A 21,300-nucleotide genomic window follows, 5' to 3' on the forward strand; every position below is an offset into this window, starting at 1 on the left:
GCAGTGGTTAGAGTACTTGGAAAATCAATTGTAAAAGTGATATTCTCCTGAAGGCTGAATTCTCAGTGTGGGTGACAAAAGTGAGGATTTGGCCTTTTAAAAAATTCTGTCCAGTATCATTTTTTTTTTTTTTCTTTTTTTTATGAAAATACCATCTAAAAATGGTATTTTCATGATTTAGAGAATTTAAAGTCTGCAAATTTTGCAGGAGTTGGAGTTTTTTTTTATCTTAAAAAAACTCCAACTCCTGCAAAATTTGCAGACTTTAAATTCTCTAAATCATGAAAATACCATCTTTAGATGAAAGGTACTCAAATATAAAAAACAAATTGAATTCTCCACTCCATAATAAAGATCAACATATATACATAATATATGTATACAAATATAAATTAGCCTTGTCACAAGTTAGTTTGGTTGTTTTGTTTTACAGCATATCAACCCTTTTCGGGTCATTTAATGCCGAAATCCAGTTACTTTGGAAATAGTATTCATGTTGCATCCAGTTATTTTGTAGAAGGTTTTTATTCTTCAATCTCTTTGTATCTTCAATCACTAGTTTGTAGTGTTTGGTTTGGTTGTTTTATAGTGGCTTTTATCGTTTTTGTTACATGCCCTGCAGAACATGAATGTTTTGCAATGGGAGAGGGAAAAGGGTTACAGTATTAATGTTTGGTAGATTTTAAGTTAAGAAATGAGTCAGGAAGTAGGGGAGATAGAAAAGGGAAATGGGAAGAAAAAAAAAGTGGGTTGTTTTTTTGTTTTTGGTTTTGCAGAAAATAATTAAGTTTTGCAAAAGGAAGTAGAAAAACAAAAAGCATCAATGTGAGGTGCATTTCATATCAGGAAACCAATATCTTCAGATTGGCCTGATCTGCTGATACCAGCACATAAGTTAGTAAGTAAAAAAAAACATGCTCTTTCCTAACCTCTAGACAAAACCATTTCAAGTGTTATAGGGAAGCGATAAAGCTAATAGCCACCTAAAATAAATTCTTAAAGAAATCCTTCATTCTAAAAATAAAAAAAAAAAAAATCAGCGAGGTTTTTTTTTTTATTAAGTCATCAGAAATTATTTGTATAGGAACAAGTGAAGCATGCATGATCCCCTGTGACTGCACAGTGAACAAGACATAGAATGACTAAGGTCGCTGGAAAAATGGTAGGATCCTTCTACTGCTCCAGAAGATATCTCACTGCTGATGCAATTCTCTATCTATATAAAAGCCAAGTATGTCCAAGGATGGAGTACTACTGCCACATCTGGGCAGGGGCTGCTAAAAACAGCCTATCCTACCTTGACAGAGTACAAAATAGACTTTGTGGTTTAGTGAAGGATGCCCTTTTCTCTTCCCTGCAACTTCTCCCACAGAGGAGACGTTGCGAGCCTGTCTTTGTTTTATAGTTATTTCCATGACAAGTGCTCATCTGAGCTCCAATCTCTGGTCCCGCCTCGACAATCTTTCACAAAAAACACCTGTCTAGCTGAAACCACTGTCAATAATTTTCCCCATTCTTTATCTGTGCCTAAATCAAAACAAAGATTCCATGAACAAAGCTTCCTTCTTAGAAGTGCACGCCTGTGGAACTCTCTTCCATTTGCCAGTTTCCCACCTGACTACTACTTGGATGTCTTCAAATCCAACATAAACAAATTCCTGACAAACTACCCCCTTAAGTAAGACACTTTATCAAATCTCCATTACTAACGATTACTACAATATTATCCCATTGATTACTGTACACGCAATAATCCTTATCCCCGAGTGGCTTCCGGGCCTTGATAAGAGGTGACTACCATGTAAAAAAAAAAAAATAAATAAAAAAAGTTTAACATTTGCCCCTACCCCATTTAACCCAAAAAGTCCCCAGGGGACATCAACTCTTGGTTAAAATGAACAAATGGTGCAGTTTTAGGCCTTGACATGTAAATTTGAGTTCTGCACCATGCAAAAAAAGAAATGACTAAGTCCATCATTTGCCCCCACCTCCCATTTAGCCCCAAAAGTCCCCAATACCTTAACATATTTAAATTTGAGTTCAGCATCATGTAAAACTGCTATACAGACATACACAGAAATTTTTGGACAAATATGATAAAATAGTCCCAAAACTGTGGTGTTTTTATTAGTCCTAAGAGCCCCTGGGGCACACCCAAGAGTTATCGCGAAGTATAGACAAACAAAATTATATAGAAATCCATTAGTTACAACTTTTCAGAAAGTTTTATAAAAATCTAAGGCATCAATTTTTTTAACAAGCACAAACGTTTTTAGCCATTTTAAACCAAAAGGCACCCCCTGGTGGGGGGGGGGAATTTCCGCAAAATCCATCCAGTTACTTTTTTTACTCATATCATGTTTAATGTTTGTGCAAATTTTTTTTAAATTCCAAGACGTAATTATTGAGAAAAGTACGGACAGATGAACGGACAAGGGTGAATTTACAGATTCACCCATCTTATGTTAGGGGAACCAAAAATTAATTACTGACTTAATCCTACGATATTAGTGAACACTAGCAAAACATAATACTTTTTCCCACAATTTTATTTTACAGGTTACATACACATTTACAGGGTTGTTATATATACAACAGTTTGGCCGTCATATTATCAACTTCTCTTTAAATGCCTTTTGTAAGGAAATTTGAACTGAACTCTTTATTACTTTTATAAATATCTGATATCAATTACTTTTTTTTCACCAGGGATTCAACTCAACATAGAATATCTCTTAACTTGAATAACAATCTTGTTACAATATCTGTGGTGACTGAATTGCAAAATGATTCCTATTAATGCTAAAATGCAAATAGCTATCATTTCTTACACTCTTTCTTCTTCCTTTCATTGAAATTCGCTTTCCTTCTCACTTCCCAAAGCAAAGAAGTTTTTACAGGGACGTGTGAACTTAAAAGTATTTTCAGCCAATAAAAATCTTTCCAAACTTCAAAAAGTAACACCTATATGTGAATGTCATAAGTCAGTGTGAACTAAGAAATTCCTATAAGACTTTGTCAAGAAAATCAGTTTGAGAGATTCTCCATCAGTCAATCTGAATGAAAAGGAACCCAAGAAACCTATCCAACATCCCACCCCAGCATTTTGCCGGGATGGCAAGGCAAAAGAACTCAATCACTCACATATCAAGTCTTTCATCACTCGCACACATCTACACATGCACCACAAGAACAAAGGTAACACACACATTCATACACAATGACATGCTGCCAAATACTCAAATGTGCACATATTCATGCAATGAACATTTTGACTATGAACATTTACTAACATTAAAGTAACTTTTATATTCTTATTTTTTGTATTTCACCATTTTTCATTCATAAAACTATTTATGTTGTAGGTAACCATTGCTATCTGGTGACTATTATTTCAATCTTTAATTATATATATATATATATAGATATATATATATATATATAATTTATTTTTCTTTTTTACATATCCAACATTTTTTCACTTGTTTTTCTTGGCAATTTATGATTATAAAAAATTGTGGTTTCACTTAACCAGCAAATTCTAGCATTGCTACAAATATAATTTGCTGATTTCTTTATGTCCTCTGATGAGAAGAATAGCAAGAATAGCATGCTTTGAAACTCCACAGAATAAGGACTTTGTAAATTGTTTTTTTATGTATTCAGTAAAACAAAAAATTATAAAGTTCAATTTACAGTTTTAATTTTCTTTCTCTTATATATATATATATATATATATATATACATACATACATACATACATACATACACACGTTCATTTTCTTCCTTTGATAAAACAAGAACTTTGATACTACAATTCACATTAAATGGAGATGTGGTTTTTGGTTAAACACAAATACATTATTGTCATCTAAAAATGGCCTCTACTAAAGTCAGAGACCGTGTCACATATATCATAATCATTCGTAGTGGAAATTTGGTAAATTGGATTACTTAAGATGGTTCATCAAGAACTTGTTTACGTTGGACTTGAAAATGACCAAATCGGAGTCAACTGGAAAGTAGGGAAACAGAAAAGAGTTCCACATGCATGCAATTCTAAGAAAGAAGCTTGCTCATGGAATCTACATTTAGGTTTAGGCACAGATAAAGAATGAGGGAAATTATTGATAGTGCTTTCGGCTAGAAAAGTGTATTTTTATTTTTGCTTTTTAATATAGGGGGCAATTCTGAACACAAACATTTTTTTTTTTCATTTTATTAACTAGAAAATCCAAAAAAACTTCAATACAATAAAATCAATTTTACTTGCCTCTCGCTTCATCTTTTAACCTCTGGATTGCTTCTCGCATCATTTCTTTGCCATCTAATTCGTTCTCCAAGAGCACATTTCTTTCTAGAGCCTTTGCAAAAAAAGAAAAAAAACAAAAGAATCAGAATTAAAGACTCAACAATGTGTTAACGGTGAAATATATACAAATTTATAAACCATGACAAGTACAGATTTTCATCGTAAAAAATAGACAAGAAAAAATGTATTTTTATATAAATAAAATTGTGGGACCATTTCTTGTTTTTCTACACAACTTCCGCATTTTTTTTGTTTTATTATTTACTACTAATGGCTGCCATCCCGGCAATGTCTTCTGTCAACAAATGTAATGTCTTGGGATCATTTAGTCACATTAAGCATTCCAGTATGGGGGTATGCAAAATATGCACTGAAGACATGAAGCCACTTGATGTAAGGAATAAAAAAAAAATCTGACACAGAAAATAGCAATTCATCCCATTTTGTCAGAAAAATTGCTCATAGAATGTGAGGACTAAAAGGACAAAATAAGTTACAAAGTTTACAAAAGTAATACCAACCAGTCGAAAGATAAAAAAAAATGGACAACATTAGTGAATGGATGAAAATAATAAACCAAGCGAACAGGTTGGCTCAAGATGAATAGAATGAAAGACACACAGCAATGCATATTCTGCAGCTGGTAGGGAAAGCATTTAATAATAAAAGATGTTAATCTTATTGAGATAAAACAAATGCAATAGTTCAAAATACTAAAATTACCTTTAAGAAAAAAAAAATCTATTAAAATAAAATTACAAAAATTAAATCTGGATGAATGCCTTTCTATTTCTTCAGAAATAAGTCAAACATTTTCATCTTTTTACTAATTAAAAAAAAACAAAAAATCCATTATCAAGTGACTCTTTGAAATTTGAAAGAAATTTCAAAGCATTTAAACTGTCAAATAGAAAAGTTACTTAAAACATTAAAATCTTTAACAAATCCTCATGTATTTTAAATGATTGGAAGCTTTGGAAACTATGTACATCCAATCATTCTATAAATGATTTGATAACATTATCATAATATAATACTTAGTTATAGATTCATAACAATTGGGCTTAACCCTTTAATCGATCCGGAACACCCAGAACATATGATTTCAGTCAATTTTGGGGCCAAAAGTAATGAATTCTGTGACTTATCATAAAAATGCTTTAAAATACCAAAATAAAATGAAATATTCCCATTTTAGCTCTAGGAAACTGTCTATTCTTGCCTTGTAGAATGTCCCTAGGCCCTATATGTCCTCATTCATTATGAATGGTATGCCTGGAAGCATTCTTTTCGACAGTCAGACTCCACATTCATGACACCAACTTGTAATTCTTGTGCCTTTGAAGCCTTCATCTCGGTTCTTCCCACAAACACATTTTTCATTTTTTGTCTGGAATAGTCTCACAGAAGTACTTTGCTCAACACCAGACAAAATAGTTATTTGTCTCATTTACCAAAAATTCTCAGAGAGAATGAGTGTTATCATCAATGGGCCTAAAGAAATGTTCAAAATATGCCACGGGGAAGTAGTTGGTATTGGAGTTCAGGTTGGCTCACAGTGGGCAGTGAAATCATGGAAGATTGGTGGCTTGTCAGTCTGCAGATCTCTAATTGTCACCCAGGGATCATTAGGGACATTATTCGGGGCAGGCCTACGTGCTCGCACTGGAGCTGGCTGATCACCAACATCAGTATCTGAGGTGCCAGCATCATTTCTGGATTGCGGGGAGTCAAAATCATAAATATCAGTTTCCTTCTGAGAATACTCAACATCATTTCTTTCAACATCACTTTCACTCCTGGAATCATAATTATCACAATCATTCAAAATATCTAGCACTTCCTCTACATGAACAATCGCCGATTTCTCTGACTGCGGACTTCATCACCAGAATTCATGGGCGCCGCCATTTTCTTCCACACCGACAACGTCAACTCACTCATAAATAAAGTCACCGAACCATACCATTTTTCAGTGGGGGTGTTAGTTACATACAGATGAATGAAGCACATGGTAAAACGACACATCATACCGCCAAAACGATAGGCAACATTATTATAAGGGTTAACATCTGACAATTCTATAAATTATTAAAAAACATTATCATAATAGAATAGCTATTTACAGATTTATAACCATTTGATTCAATTAATAATGAACCTGTGTTTTAATGGTTGCTTATCTATTATTAATTTTCGATAGGCATAAAAAGATTTTCACACCATCCTATTCCTAAAAAAAAAATTTTAAAAATAAAAAAATTTTTTAAATTTAAAAAGCTGGACCATAACTCACAAATCGCAGCGTAAAATACAGAGAAAAAATACGTTTTGAAAAGATGTACTCAAATTTTATCTGCACGCCAACATAAACTATCCGTAAATATGAATATACAAAATTCAACATGTCATTAACACATCCAAAAGCTTTCTTTGATGCCTACTTTGTTTGATATGACATTTATTTGATGTATACTTACAGAATTTAAATTCTTTTCAAAGTCACTTAAGGATAAGGCTGTGATCCTGAAATTAACAAAAAGTTAAATTAATATGACTGAAATAAACATTTTAAGAAAAAAAAAAAAAAAAATTAGTATAAAGATATTTTTTCAAATGACAGAATTTAAAATTATATTCGTAGTATGGGCAGACCACTCCATATTCACATTAAAAAACACCTCAGATAATCATTGTTAGAAAACACCTATTTAAATGTAAGGTAAATAAAGGTATAACTTAAACTTAACTTTGGTCGCATTCACCCAGGAGGGGTTGAGCCAGCTTTTCTCATAGACTACAGCATCCCAAATGAATGCAGACAATGCACGATAGTTCACAACAGCAAACACCATATATCAATGGACCAGAGGTAGGTTAGACATCAGTTTTGATTGTGTGTAACTACATCTTCAGCTGGCTTTCCGGGCAACTTCAATCTTAGAGTGGTTCTAGAGCTATTGCTTCATGGATGAATTGTTGCAGCACACAGTGTGGCCAAAATAACAGAATCCTCTTTAAAAGTGTCTGGTTAACAGGAATGATATTGTCTTGCATCCAGATTTGTGTATTTGAAACAAAAAAGGTGCCAGTAGACATGCAGAATTCAGCAGAGGTAGTATACTGCAAATACTACCAACCTTTTGAGATCCGCAACTTTCGTTAGTTAGGTATCACAGCTGTGGAGAAGGATCATCTGAACAAGTGCCTGATAAATCCAGACTTTCATGCCTATTGTGATCTCAAGACAAGACCACAGACCGGGTTGCAGGTGATTGAAAGCATGTTGGTCAATATTGAAAAACAAAGATATAAAGGATCGAGTACTGTTACCACATCTGGGCAGGAGCTGCTAGAAGCAGCTTATCCTGCCTTGACAGAGTTCAAAATAGACTTTGTAGTCTAGTTGGAGATACCCTTTTCTCTTCCCTGCTACCTCTTTCCCTACAGAAGAGACAGTGCGAGCCTGTTTCTGCTTTATCATTATTTTTATGGCAAGTGCTCGTCTGAGCTCCTATCTATGATCCCTCCTAGTCTTGACTTTCACGAAAAACACTTGTCTAGCTGAAAACACTATCAATAATTTCCCTCACTCTTTACCTGTGCCTAAACCTAAACAGATTCCATAAACAAAGCTTCTTTCTTAGAATTGCATGCCTGGGGAACTGTTCCATTTACTTGCTTTCCAACTGACTACAATATGGTTGTCTCCAACTCCAGCGTAGACAAATTCTTGATGAGCTATCTCCTTAAGTAATCCAATTTACAAAATTTCCACTACTAACGATTTTGACATGTTCTCTTTGACCACTGTACACTCATTAACCCATATCCTCGAGTGGCCTCTGGACCTTGATAAGTGGTGACTCCTTTGTAAGAAAGGAAAAAAAAACTACTTATTGATGCTACTAAAAGCAATGTGGGCAACCTCAGAATAAAGGAGGCAATATTTATATTAAAATTCAATCCACAAATTAATAATAGATTAGAACACAATTCTTAATTCAACACACATATGCATACATCATTTATGCTCAAATTTAATTATTTTTACAGTGTCACGCCTATGGCGATATTTTGAAAACATGATCTTCGATTAATGTTAACATACAGACTGTAATAATATTCAACTAGAGGTGGGTGTTTGAGCCAGCTCCAAATAAGATCAAGGCATTTCGCATCAAAACTGTCTACCTACCCCTACCTCCGCCAATCCTTGGCTTATTTAAGCTATTTGCAGTGCCAGTAATGAACACCAAAGATACAGTGACCAGCCACCAGTTCCATATCTTGTAGTAGTTGGCCGCTTCTGCACATCTTCCAGCCGGCAACTGTAATTCAGGCTACCAACTTGCAGATAAATTCTTTGTTGGAATATTGAAGAACATGATCAAACCAGAAAGGTCTCCTTTTAATAAGAGTCTTTGTGATGCTGGTGGAGTTGCATCTTGCACAGATAATGCACTTTGAGATTTGGTCAGAGAAACAGATTGAATGCACCAAAAGCAGTATATGTGAAAGACCAAATGCATGAAAATCTTTGCGCAGGGGCCAGGTTTCACAGCTGCGTAGCAATATTGTGCTTAGAATATCTTCAATTTTTGTTGAGTTTTATCTTTTGTTAAGAGCACAATCTACTCTGAAGAAAAAACGATTCATACAGATTGCATATCTCATCTTTAGTTTGTCTCATAACTGTATGTTTCTCCTTTGTAACTTACTATGTGGAATCGACCTTCAAAAAATTAAGTAGCTTGAGTGGAAATCCGTCATGGCTCATTATCTTTCAAAGACTCATGATCAACAGAATCAAATACTGAAGTCAACGAAACACCATCTGCTGATAAGTGAATTTTGCAACAGCACAGTCTTAAGTGAAAAAAAAACCTGATTAGTGTAGCCCCAACTTCACTGGAAATACGGATTTGTTTCGTTGGATTCAAAGATCTTTGTGTTTAAAGACGTATGAGGATAATCAGTTTTAAGCAAGTCTCTTAGAGATTGAACCTTTAACCTCTAAAAGACTCACTAAAAACTGATTAATAAACACCACAGATCCCATGTGGACAATTCTAAGATTAATTTTGAGAGCTTTAAAACTTACTTACATGCAATTTATGCTAATTATTAACATAAACAATTTGGTTTAACAATTATATACAAGTTCCATAGTTTGACAAAGACTCCTATGTTTAAAAAGATGTACCTAAGAAAGGTCGGAGATTAAATTGACTGTAATGTGAAAATAACTAACGACCCTTCACCAATTGTCTTTTATGAATCAAGTTAATCTAAAAAGAAACAAGTGAAAATGTCTACTGAAATCAGATAGAACGCACTTTATGAAACCAGATCAACTGATTACAATGATCATAAATTACATAATTTAGTATCTATGTTATCAATATAACATTTCAAGCCTATCAAAAACATGGTTTTTATATGGCTACTAGCAGGGAAACCTGACATTGCCTGGAAATAAATATTTTATAGTCATCGAAATCGGTAAAATCGTCCATTTTTCAATCCTACCTGCAGTTATTCAGTCCACAATACATTGTAGTCTAAATTGCACTGTAGAGAACCTAGTATCTCTTTTATAACATTTTTATATAATGGCTTGAATTAAAGTTTAAAATACAAGTATCAAGAATCATGGTTTAATTGTACTCTCAACAGAAATATTCATTTGGAACGTGCCCCTATCATATCAAAGAACCTACTGTTGATTTTATATACCAGGCTTTTCTACTTGTGCAATGATAAAATTTCTTAAATACATTTGTGATGTTAGGCTGTACAAAGTGTCAACTTTAGTTAAAATCGCCTGTTCTTTCTTTCATCAAATATTTTTGATTACTCATACTTATCAAAGACATTCCAATACAAAACCTATCTAAAAACACTGCCAAACACATAAAGTACATTTGTGTGAAATTTTTAAAAAATTGGCCCAGCCACTTAGAAGTTCATAGGGAACGAACTCACATAAACTTACTTTTATATATCAGTAGAGATAAAAAAAAAAAATTCAAATCACAGAATGTTAAATGATCCCATATATAAAAAAAAACAAAAAATAAAAATCTGTATGATGTACATACGTGTCATGAAATGAAAATATTTTCTAAAAATCACATAAATTGATCAAGTAGTTCTATTTTTAAATAAGAAAATCAAACTTTCAGTAACAGAAGAGCAGTTATCTTGACTGGCATTTTGAAAAAAAAAATCTCAAAATAAAAACAAAGGGAGATAACTCAATATTTCAAACTTGTGAGATTTATATTGTAATGCCTACGAATTCCCATTAATTGTTAAAAAATGATTTTCGTAATAAAAATAAAACTACTTGATTAATTTACGTGACTTTTGTCATTACAGGTACATGTATCATACAGGTTTTCCTTTATTTTTGTTTTTTAATATGGGGGAATTCTGGACAAGTACCAAAGACTAAAATGTAGAGAAAATCGAATTTGTAAACCAAAATTAAAATAATTTTAATTGCTTCCGTCGTAGTTTATTTTTATATATATATATATATAAAAGAATAACAGTATAGCTACATTCCAAGATCAAAATATTTATTTTTCTTACCAAACCGTTTTTTCAGCATGTTAAAATTTTGGTACATTTTTTACAGATTCGTTTCGTTATGCAGAAACAATTGATTATTGTGTCAATATCAAATCTTCTCATGCATATACTCCTCAGAAAAACAATTTTTTTTTTTTTTTTTGCTTAGAAAGCTGGTACCATGTAACAATCCGTTTAAAATTAATTGATTTGGTTTGTCTATTGTATGCTTTATCAACCATTTTATGGTTATTTATACCTAAAAAAAACAATGCCTATGCATTGCTAAGTGATTCCCATCGCTAGAAAAAAAAAATGGAGAGAAATAATTTACTCTGATGTAAAAACAAGTGATAAGGATGGATTTGAAAGGAATGAGGAATAAATAAAACCTGGTCAGAGATAAGTTACTTTGGGAGTCAATTTCTAAAAGCTGTTCAACAGACGCCCGCATGTAAAATGAATGTTAAACAGAATCTGATGACGACTCCAGAGTTATAAGTAAGTGTTTATTCAGCCGATGCCCTAACCTCTGTGATAAAGCAGGGCTCTGCATTGTGAGTGAAACAGTCGCATTTGCGAGTGATTTTTCAAAGTGGCGACTAGAAATAATAAAACACTTATCTTTTGGCGATTGTAGTTCTTTCACTGACAATATTCCAAAGCTCACTACTGAGTAAAAAATATTTTCAACTTTTTTGTTTTATAAAGTTAAATTATTTAAACAATAAAAGTTTAATAGAATATATTGTTTTATTTTTCAATGAAGGCTGTTTTAAAAAAAAACATCTGAAAAAATTAGAATGTTTATACCTTCAAGTATCAACATAAAATTTGTTGTATATTTAGAATTACACTTATTAAAAAAAAAAACAGAAAATATTTATGGTGTACATACTCGTCACAGAACAAAGATGTCATATTCTAAAAATCATGTGGGTTTGGTTAGTAACTTTTTTATTTGGCTAGTAAACGAAAATATTTAGTTTTCAAAGGTCAAGTAAAGATAAATTTGTCCATAGAGTAAAGAGTCAGAGTAGAGACCTATCAATCATTGCAGAGGTAAGGATCCGGAGGTGAGGGAGATATATATATATATATAAGCTGAACATCTGTGTGTGTGTCTGGTCACTCCTAGGCTCCTATATGGTTGACTATTATAGAAAACTGATTACATATAATGATAGAAGATGTATCGAGACACAGGAATGGGTATGTTTGATCTGGCATGATGATGATTCATTAAAATTGTGGGGTCTGCATTCGCGTCTGGTCCACAAAGTATGGAAATAAAAAATTTAAAAACTAAAAAAAAAAACGTTTACAAGTGTTTTTGATATAGATGTACGTAAATACTTTGATGAGTATGTTTTAACTTAAATAGGGATGGTATAATAAAATTGTGGGGTCTTCATTCGTGCCTGACCTCCATAGAATGGAAATAGGTACAAACTTTAATAAAGACTTTTCATATCTATCTGCGTAAGTATACTTTGACAATTATGTTTCAGTTTGAAGAAATATGGTATGATAAAATTATGGAGTGTTCGTTCGCGCCTGACCTCCATAGAATGGAAATATGTCACAAAGTTTAATAAGGTTTTTTAATATAGATCCACAGAATATTGTGATAAGTGTTTCAGTGTGAACAGGTATGGTATAATCAATTATGGGGTTTATCTATTTTATTTTTACTTTCATCATATTTTGCTTTGGTTTTGATACCCCAAATTCGAAGCTATCTCTTTACAATACTTCCTTTTCATAACCTATCATACTTTCATAAATCAGAGTCCATTTTCTGTAGGCTGTTTTTGAACATGTACTTTTGCTAGTGTATATATATATATATATATATATATATATATATATATATATACTGAAATGTTGAAATACTTTCAGGTTACAGCTTGTATAATATTGTAAACTTAAAGTCCATAGAAATATTAGTATCAATATTTATAAGACAATCCCAATCAGATTAAAAAAAAAGCTCAATATAGATAGAGCAATATTATAATGAAGAAATATCAATGCACAATCGTAAAATCCAAGGTAATGAAAAAAAGTATCAAAAAAAATTAAAAACTCTCCATTTGGATTATAAATTTCTTGATTGCTTGGATTGTGCATTTATATTTCTTCATTAAACCTAATGATACCATAGAATATCCTTTTTTAGTTTTGGCTTCTTTTAGGCTTTTCATACAAACTTTTTAGTTTTTCAATATATGTGCTAAATAGCACAATTTATGACTCCCTATTAACATTATTTTACAAAAAAAACATTTCCTTTGATGAGATGAGCCATTTATTGAATATCTATAGATTAAGGAAATAACTTACAATTTTTGTGTTCTTCATCAAATAATTAATTTGTCATCATTTTTTTAATTTACTCAATTTAATTCCAAATTTTCACACACACACACACACACACACACACACACACACACACACACACACACACACACACAGTAATATGCAAGTCAGAATTTTTTTTCAGCTGTCTCCCAACCTCTGAAATGGAAAGTAAAGAGTTAAGTTTCTTTTTTTTACATTGACTACCCCACCTCAGGTTTAAAAAAAAAAAAAGAATCTGTTATGATAATAAGAGAAGCCAGAATTAGATTAAATGCGATTATTAGTAAGTAAAGGTAGCATTGATGAAAGGCAGCTGAGACTTCAACCAGGGCAAATGTCAGGAGATTTTCAAAATAAGTAGGAGAGAGAGAGAGGAGGAGGAGGAGGAGTGGGAGAGTGATTATCCAGGCTTAAAAGATTAGCCTTTTTAGATCTTGACACCCCCCCCTTGTTGTCAATAAATTGGTGCACTTGGATAAATATCAGTAAGCCGAAAGAGATTTATAGACACAAAAAAAATTATCATTATGGAAATGAAAATTGATAAGCTGACATTTAATATGAATAGAATTATTAAGATAATTAAAACAAATACTATCAAAAAAAAAATTTCAAAGAAACTAGCTTAATGTTTTTTTTTTTTGTTTGTTTTTTTAATCAACACCTGTGATTTTGGTACAAGTAAAAAATGAGTAGAATATCTGCTAATGATAATACGAGGTGCCTTCAATAATTTTCCAGACTTTTTTGTATAAGCATTTAAATTGTCATAATGGACTCTTGAAAATTCAGTATGTTATTGCTAGACATACTATGAGATAAGTGAGCATTTTTTCATGATTTCAGGTTCAAATGAACAGCTACAGCAGGAATTGCAACACATTCTACTAATGCCTGTTTGTCACATTTGATGAATTTCAAAAATGCAATTTGGATGAGAGGACATTTTAGAAGAATGATATGCAATAAAATTCTGTTTTAGACTGCTTTTGGGCCATCTTGCATGAATCGAGCATCAGTTTTTGAATGGCATAAGACATTTAAAGAAGACAGTAAATCTGTGAGGGATGATGAGAGGTGTGAGAGAAGTAAGGAAGTCAGAACACTGGAGTTGATTGACCACAAAGAATTTCATGGACAAGGACCGTCTTGTGTCTATAGAAACAATAAGTGCACAGTGTGATGTCAGTATGGGAACTGTACACACAATTATTTGTGAGGAACTGAAGATGTGGAAAATTTGCGCGAATAGACCAGTCCACAACTGCATCCTTGTTATAGACTATTTGACCAAGATGGTCATAAAGACAGATCCTCATCTTCCCTATAGTCCAGTCCTTGCTCTCTGTAACGTTTGGTTATTCCCTAAGCTCAAGGAAAACCTTAGAGGCTGTCAGTATAGGACACTTGGGGAGAAGAAAGAGACTGACAGGAGTTATTGACACACAAAAGGACTTCCATGGGTCCTTCCAGAAGTTGTTAGAATGGTACAACAAGGGCATTGCAGCCATAAGAGATTACTTCGAAGGGGACTAGGGTTTCATGTGTGTACTACCAATAAAAGTGCCCATACAAAAAAGTCTAGGAACTCATTAAAGGCACCTCAATACTGAACTGGCCAGAGAATTGAAAGTGGGGTATGAAGAAAGTCAAGATAACACCAATAATCATAGGAGCATTATGAACAATCCTGAAAAACTTTAAAAAAAAAAAAAAGATAGAAATTGGAATTAGGGGGATAGTTGAGATGATACAATGGATAGCAATAATGAAAATGATTGAAATATTTAAGAAAACGCTTGATTGCTGAGACTAGTACACATAAGCTATAAGTGTAAGCTGGCCGTATGGAAACTGCAACACAGGTGAAATGAAAAGATGGAGGAACACTACATGAAACCAAGAAAACTAAAACTGTATAATCGTAAAATAATCTGCCCCTTTCCCAAAAAAAATCTAGTGCCTGCATTAGCTGGCACCACACCAAATAGTAGAGAAGATTGAGAAGGATAGAAAAACAGAGAAAGCACGAGCCAGCCCTCCACTGGATGAGTGCAAAGAAAACTGGGCCCTTGGGAAGACTTATTGCCACTTAAATTCCAGTGATGACTAATGGTTATTGCCAGCGATAAATCAATGGCAAGCGGCTGTTGTGATGATGCAAATTCATTTGCAAAGGTTATTGAAAGAGAGGGAAAGTACTGGAAATCTGCGGATACTTGTCACCCAGACTCTAGTAAACACCACCCATTATTAGCAGTCAGTAATCTCTGATTATGATCTGTCTGAGAACTCCTTGGAAAGTACAAATAATAATTCCATTGTAATTGGAAAGCGTGGAACTACAACGAAAAGCCACCATAAATAGCTTAATCAGATCGATGAGATAATTTCTTTTCCAAGTTTGCTGAAGGGTTGCCTGCTAGGAACAGCAAAAGTGTTAAGGTACAGCTTGAATGTCTTAAGTCAAAAGGAATTGATCTGATGTTAAAGAAAAAAAACATCCAAAAGTTGAGACTACTGAAATAAGTTATTAATATTTTTTTTTTTTACTTGGGAGTCACCACTTATCAAGACCCGAAGGCCATTTGAGGATAAGCATTAATGAATGTAAGGTGGTAATGCAGTAATCGGTAATGGTGTTCCACTGGCAGGCTGTTCTGAGAAAGAAGCTTTTTTCATGGAATCTACGTTTAGATTTGTTATATCCTTACTTTAAATAAGAATACAGCAAGAAACATGGGTTATGAGTGAAAGACAAAAGAGTTTATTTACAAGGGAATACATGTGACATAAGAGTTACTCGACATATTTTCTTATTCTCTTCCTGTCTTTTTTCCTTCTGCCTCAGTCACGTGAGAGGGTCAATATATCCATAGTTCATTTCATCTACGAAGGGATGTTAGGTTATTCCATTACATCAAGATTATATATATATATTTTTTGTTTGCAATGTACAATTAAAATACCTAAAGATAAATCAGCCATTTTAATTATATTGTGAAACAAAAATCATATTTCAAATGTATCATTTATTTAAAAACAATTTGCAAAAGGACCTGTGGCGTAACGGATAAATTACTATATAATTCAATTCTACGTGACACTCTTCTGCAGATTGCAGGTGCAATTACGAATTACTTAAGACTTCTACCCAGTCATGGGTAACAGAACAAAAGCATGCTACCCCCATGGATTAAAATAAAAGAATTTCATTTAAAACTCTGTGCAGATTCCCAGAGTTTGACAGAAAGATTCATGAATTTGACAAGATACACATGAAAAGTTTTGGAAATGACATCAGCTAAAACGTTGTGAAAATAACACTCAAGATGAGAACAGTTGTTCAAATAGAACAAATAATCCTCATCGCAAAAATTCAGAAACAAAACAAGCCAAACATGTAGGGCCTCCCTCCACAAGTGAAAAATTTACTTTCACCATGAGTAATGTTTGTGCAAATATTTTAAAAATCCAAGGTGCAGCTATTGAGAAAAATGCAAACAAATGAATGAACAAACAGGAGTGAATTACTAGGTCCAATCCCTCCTTTGTCTGGCGACCAAAAATTATTTACAAAATTATGTGTTTCTGATAACATTAAATCTACTAGAATGCATTTCAGTTTCTTAGAAAATAAGTTGGCCATTTTAATGAATTACATTGTGAATGAAAATCATTCAGAACAAAATTTGAATTGAAATGAATGGCTCTCTTCTTGGGGAGGCTCCATGTTTTGACAAGCTTCTGGGCTTGACCTTTACTCCTGATCTAAAATGGAACACATACATCAAATCCACAGCCAAGGTCACTGGAAAAATGGTGGAATCTTTCTATCGATCCAATAGATATCTACCTGCCAATGCAATTCTCTACCTATATAAGAGCTAGGTACATCCGAGGATGGAGTATTGTTGCCACATCTGGGCAGGAGCTGCTAGAAGCAGCTTATCCTGCCTTGACAGAGTTCAAAATAGCCTAGTGGGGGGATGCCCTTTTCTCTTCCCTGCAACCTCTCTCCCACAGAAGAGATGTTGAGTGCCTGTCTCTGCTTTATCGTTATTTTCATGGCAAGTGCTCATCTGAGCTCCAATTTATGGTCCCCTCCCCCTCGCCAAGCATTCATGAGAAACACCTGTCTAGCTGAAAACACTATTAATAATTTTCCCCACTCTTTATCTGTGTCTAAATCTAAACAGATTCCATGAACAAAGCTTCTTTCTTAGAACAGCACACCTGTAGAACTCTCTTCCATTTGCCTGCTTTCCAGCTGACTACAATATGGTTGTATTCAACTACAACATATACAAGTTTTTAATGAGCTGTTCCCCTTAAGTAATCCAATGTACCAAATTTACACTACTAACAATTATTACAATATTGTCCCATTGGATACTTTCCACTCTTTAACCCTTATACTTGAGTGGCCTCTGGGTCGTGATAATTGGTTACTCCTTTGTAAAAAAAAAAAAAAAAATTTTTCTTCTTTTTTATTTTAAATTCTTCTTCATCCCTAACAACATCCACTTGGATGTAAGGGACTACTATTTGGAATCATAAACAAACATGTAGGAAGTTGAGCAGTGAGAGGTCTGTTCATATTACACTTGAACTTCTGCATGTCAGTAGTTGGGAAGCAGGAGACTGGGAGAATTAACAAATCAACCATTTTAATTATATATATCTCAGAGACGTTTCAAAACTAATGCCTTCTATTTTTTTTTTTTTTATTCTGCCCAAATAGAACAGAGGAGATTGCAAATTGCATTGTTATGATGACTGAATTTATGCATTCATGACCTGAAAGTTTCATCTCTGTTACAGATATTGATGGTGTGAGACTCCAAGGAAGCAACCCTCATCATGGACATGTGTCAGAAACAGATGCATCATTCATTGAATTCCTGGTAATAGTATATTGAGAACGGCAATGACTATGTTGAAAAATAAATTCTAGATCAAAGAAGGTCAGGCGTTTTAATGGTATCATTCCTGTTTTCATAATTCTTTAACTTTGAGTTTAAAAAAAATAAATAAATAAAAAAACAGAAAAGATAAATAGCTTTTACTTTTGGAATGATTTTTGAATTATTTAAACAATTAATTCCCGAAAAATGTTAGGTAGAAATAAGGTATTTAGTTTGTTTTTGTTTTTTTTGCTTTGTTTGGTTGTGGGTTTTAAATCTCTACTGCTTTGGTAGAATGATGGTACTTGAATGACTCAACCAGGTATCATTGCAGCATTACTTAAATCTAACTTAATTTGAATAAAAATACATTTTTATAAATTTTATTTTAGATTTACTTACTATGCAAAATACAATTTTCTTTCAACCTAAATTGATAAATTATTTTACTTATATCAAAACAATTACTGATAAAGAAAATATTTTCTCAAAAAATAAAAAAATAAGCATCCACTACTGCTGTGGACTGATTTACTTGTTTGTTTGTTTCCATGCAGCATGAATGACATTTAGCGATCCATTAAAATAGAGGTGAGGATAACTGCACAATGGATGACATTACAAAACGATGACGTCATCCATCAAAACAGAAAGATCAGAGGAGGAGTCCTTTATATTTTATCTAAACAAACCACCTCATACCCTAGTTGTCTAGTATAATACTGAAATTCAGTTATTATCGAGTACTTGAATAGCTTTACAGTTCAATCTATGATCCATACCGATTGTAACCAACAGAACAGGTAGTGTCATTTAAAGTATTACTGAGGTTATGCATATCCCAGCAGTGTTTCTGCAAAATAAGATTCACAGGATCAAGTGGCAATACCTAAATTGAAATGTGATGCAGGATTATCCCCTTCAACCAAGCTCTTTTAAAGAGAAGACTGCATTGTTTTAACCATGCTGTGGGCTGTAACCAGCAAAGTTCATCCACTAAGTTATAGTTCTAGAACCACTCTAAGACTGGCGAAGAAACCCTGGAGACCAGCTGAAGATGTGGTCACACACCATCAAAGCCAACGTCTAACCTAGCTTTGTCCACAGGTCTATGGTGTTCGATGCTGATCCCAGGACTAGCTGCCTATCAATATATTAGTCACTGCAAACTGTCATATGTGGTCTGCATTCATTCAGGATGCTGTGTGTTCTGTGGGAGGAGTTGGCTCAACCTATCCAGAGTGAATGTCGCCTTAAGTCAAGATCAAAGTGGCAAGATGAAACTCAAGACAAACATTGCTTTTCCACAGTGACCAGAATTATATAACCACCAATCTGGTGCCAGCAAACGTGTTGCTATTTTAAGCATTTGATCAACATTAACATTACTAGTGGATTCACCTGCCTTTTGTCAGGTCTTATTTTTTGTTCTGTTCAGTAAGTGATTATGTAGACAATAACTACACCAGGCAACACTTAAAAGTCCCCCATATAATATAAAGTTAATTTACAAACCTATTTTGTCGTTCCAGATCATCATTTAGCTGTTCTATCCGAATTATGTATTTCTGATTCTCTTCTTTCCAGGCCTTATATCCACAGACTTCCGTTTGCAATTTTGACACTTCATAATGTCGAGCTGTTTGTAGACTTTCCAACTTTTTCTGTAATTAAAAGCAGAAAGCATTGTTAAAAGAAATAAAATAAAAAAAATGGACAACTGAAGACATTGAACAAAAACAATCATGAAACTGCAAAACTCTGCCTGACAAGAGGCCAGTCTTATCTGGATCTTAGTTTTTCATATTGCATGAACTATTACCCAAAGTGATACCATAGAAATGGAAACATTAATAACTTAAGATAATCTAATTGGGTTAAAATTTGCAAGATGTTGGTCTTATCAAACAGCAGATTCATGTGAAAATTTTGGAAGTTGAAATTCCGTCATAATTTAAACCATGAGAAAACTTGTTAAGGTCATAAAATGCAGGACTTCATTGGTTACAATATGGGCCAAGTAGCAAGAACCTCTATGATATTGGCAAAAGTGTAACCAACTTTTCCATAACGTGGATCTAGATACTACAAAATTAAATCGGTTCTAAAATACAAGCTGATATTTTGATCAAGTTTAGTGATTATTGATCAAGTGATGTCGATTCTAGACTGTACACAACCAAACGGTGACAAATTCGATCAAAAATATTACCTCCATCTTGGCAGAAGTAATTATGGTAAAATAACTAGTTTTACTTAAAAAATGCTGGTTATATTGGGCAGACGAAATTGCATTTGGATACCTAAATAAATCAGCATATCACATAAAATTAGACAAGATAGAACTGGTTTGTTGTGCCATATCTCTTTTGGCTTTGGAATCTTCTAATGACCAACATTCAGCTGACAATGGCTGCTGTGCCAATAAGTAAAAAATAAAGTCGTTTAAGGTCTTAAATAAGGCAGATTCCATCTTTCATTTAAAAATATTGGAATCTGTTGCTAATTGCTTTACAAAAGCCTTCTCTGTAAGCAAAAGAAGATTGTAAGATCTTGGATTCTCTTTGGGGGAAAATAAGTAGGACACTTTCTTAGTCTTTAAAACTTGTCTTTAATGTTTTTACTCAAATTATTTATTTTAAAACATTTATTTCCGATACCATTATTATTCAAGTTCCACACTTTTGCTTTTTCTCTTTAATCATATACTTTTACACTCACGATTTCTTCGGTTGATCAAAAAAAACTCTTAGCATTAAATTTCTGTTTTTATTCAAAATGAGACAGATATAAGGAAATAAGAATACCAATATTTTTGTTTAAAATATTTCATTTCTAAATAATTTTCCAACCATTACATCATAGATTTTATTGTTACTCATAAAAAAGCAAGAAATGTTTCATCTGTCTTATCAGTTGTTATATCAGAAAAAAAGAAAAAAAATATTTGCAATAAATATTTTTTCAAAATGGTCCACTGCCAGATCAAACCCAACAGATTCGGCCAACATTTGTTTCGAAACAATTATTACATCAAACTATCAAAATAATTGATGAAAAAAATATTAAATCTACATTTTTTTAATTTCATTTATTTGTTTTTAACTCATTTTAATTCCAAACAAAGCATATCGACAC

The 21,300-nt window shown here is 33.1% G+C and overlaps 1 protein-coding gene across 7 annotated transcripts in view; it reads right to left on the reverse strand.

The window, feature by feature from the left end:
* LOC145291914 (nuclear distribution protein nudE homolog 1-like) overlaps positions 1-21,300 on the reverse strand; it is a 165,578-nt gene that overhangs the window by 57,243 nt on the left and 87,035 nt on the right. For all 7 annotated transcript variants that reach the window (XR_013869493.1, XR_013869491.1, XR_013869492.1 and 4 more), the window contains exons 3-5: positions 19,678-19,826; positions 6,793-6,838; positions 4,274-4,364 (exon numbers count right to left, since the gene is read on the reverse strand). Coding sequence is in view for 4 of the 7 variants with exons in the window: in XM_080137757.1 (XP_079993883.1) it covers positions 4,274-4,364; positions 6,793-6,838; positions 19,678-19,826 (286 nt within the window). In the remaining 3 variants the exon portion in view is untranslated. The remainder of the gene's footprint in view (positions 1-4,273; positions 4,365-6,792; positions 6,839-19,677; positions 19,827-21,300) is intronic.

The sequence above is a fragment of the Euprymna scolopes genome, chromosome 13 (assembly GCF_053919585.1).
Source record: "Euprymna scolopes isolate OS-2025 chromosome 13, ASM5391958v1, whole genome shotgun sequence".
In the NCBI taxonomy this organism is placed as follows: Eukaryota; Metazoa; Mollusca; class Cephalopoda; order Sepiida; family Sepiolidae; genus Euprymna; species Euprymna scolopes.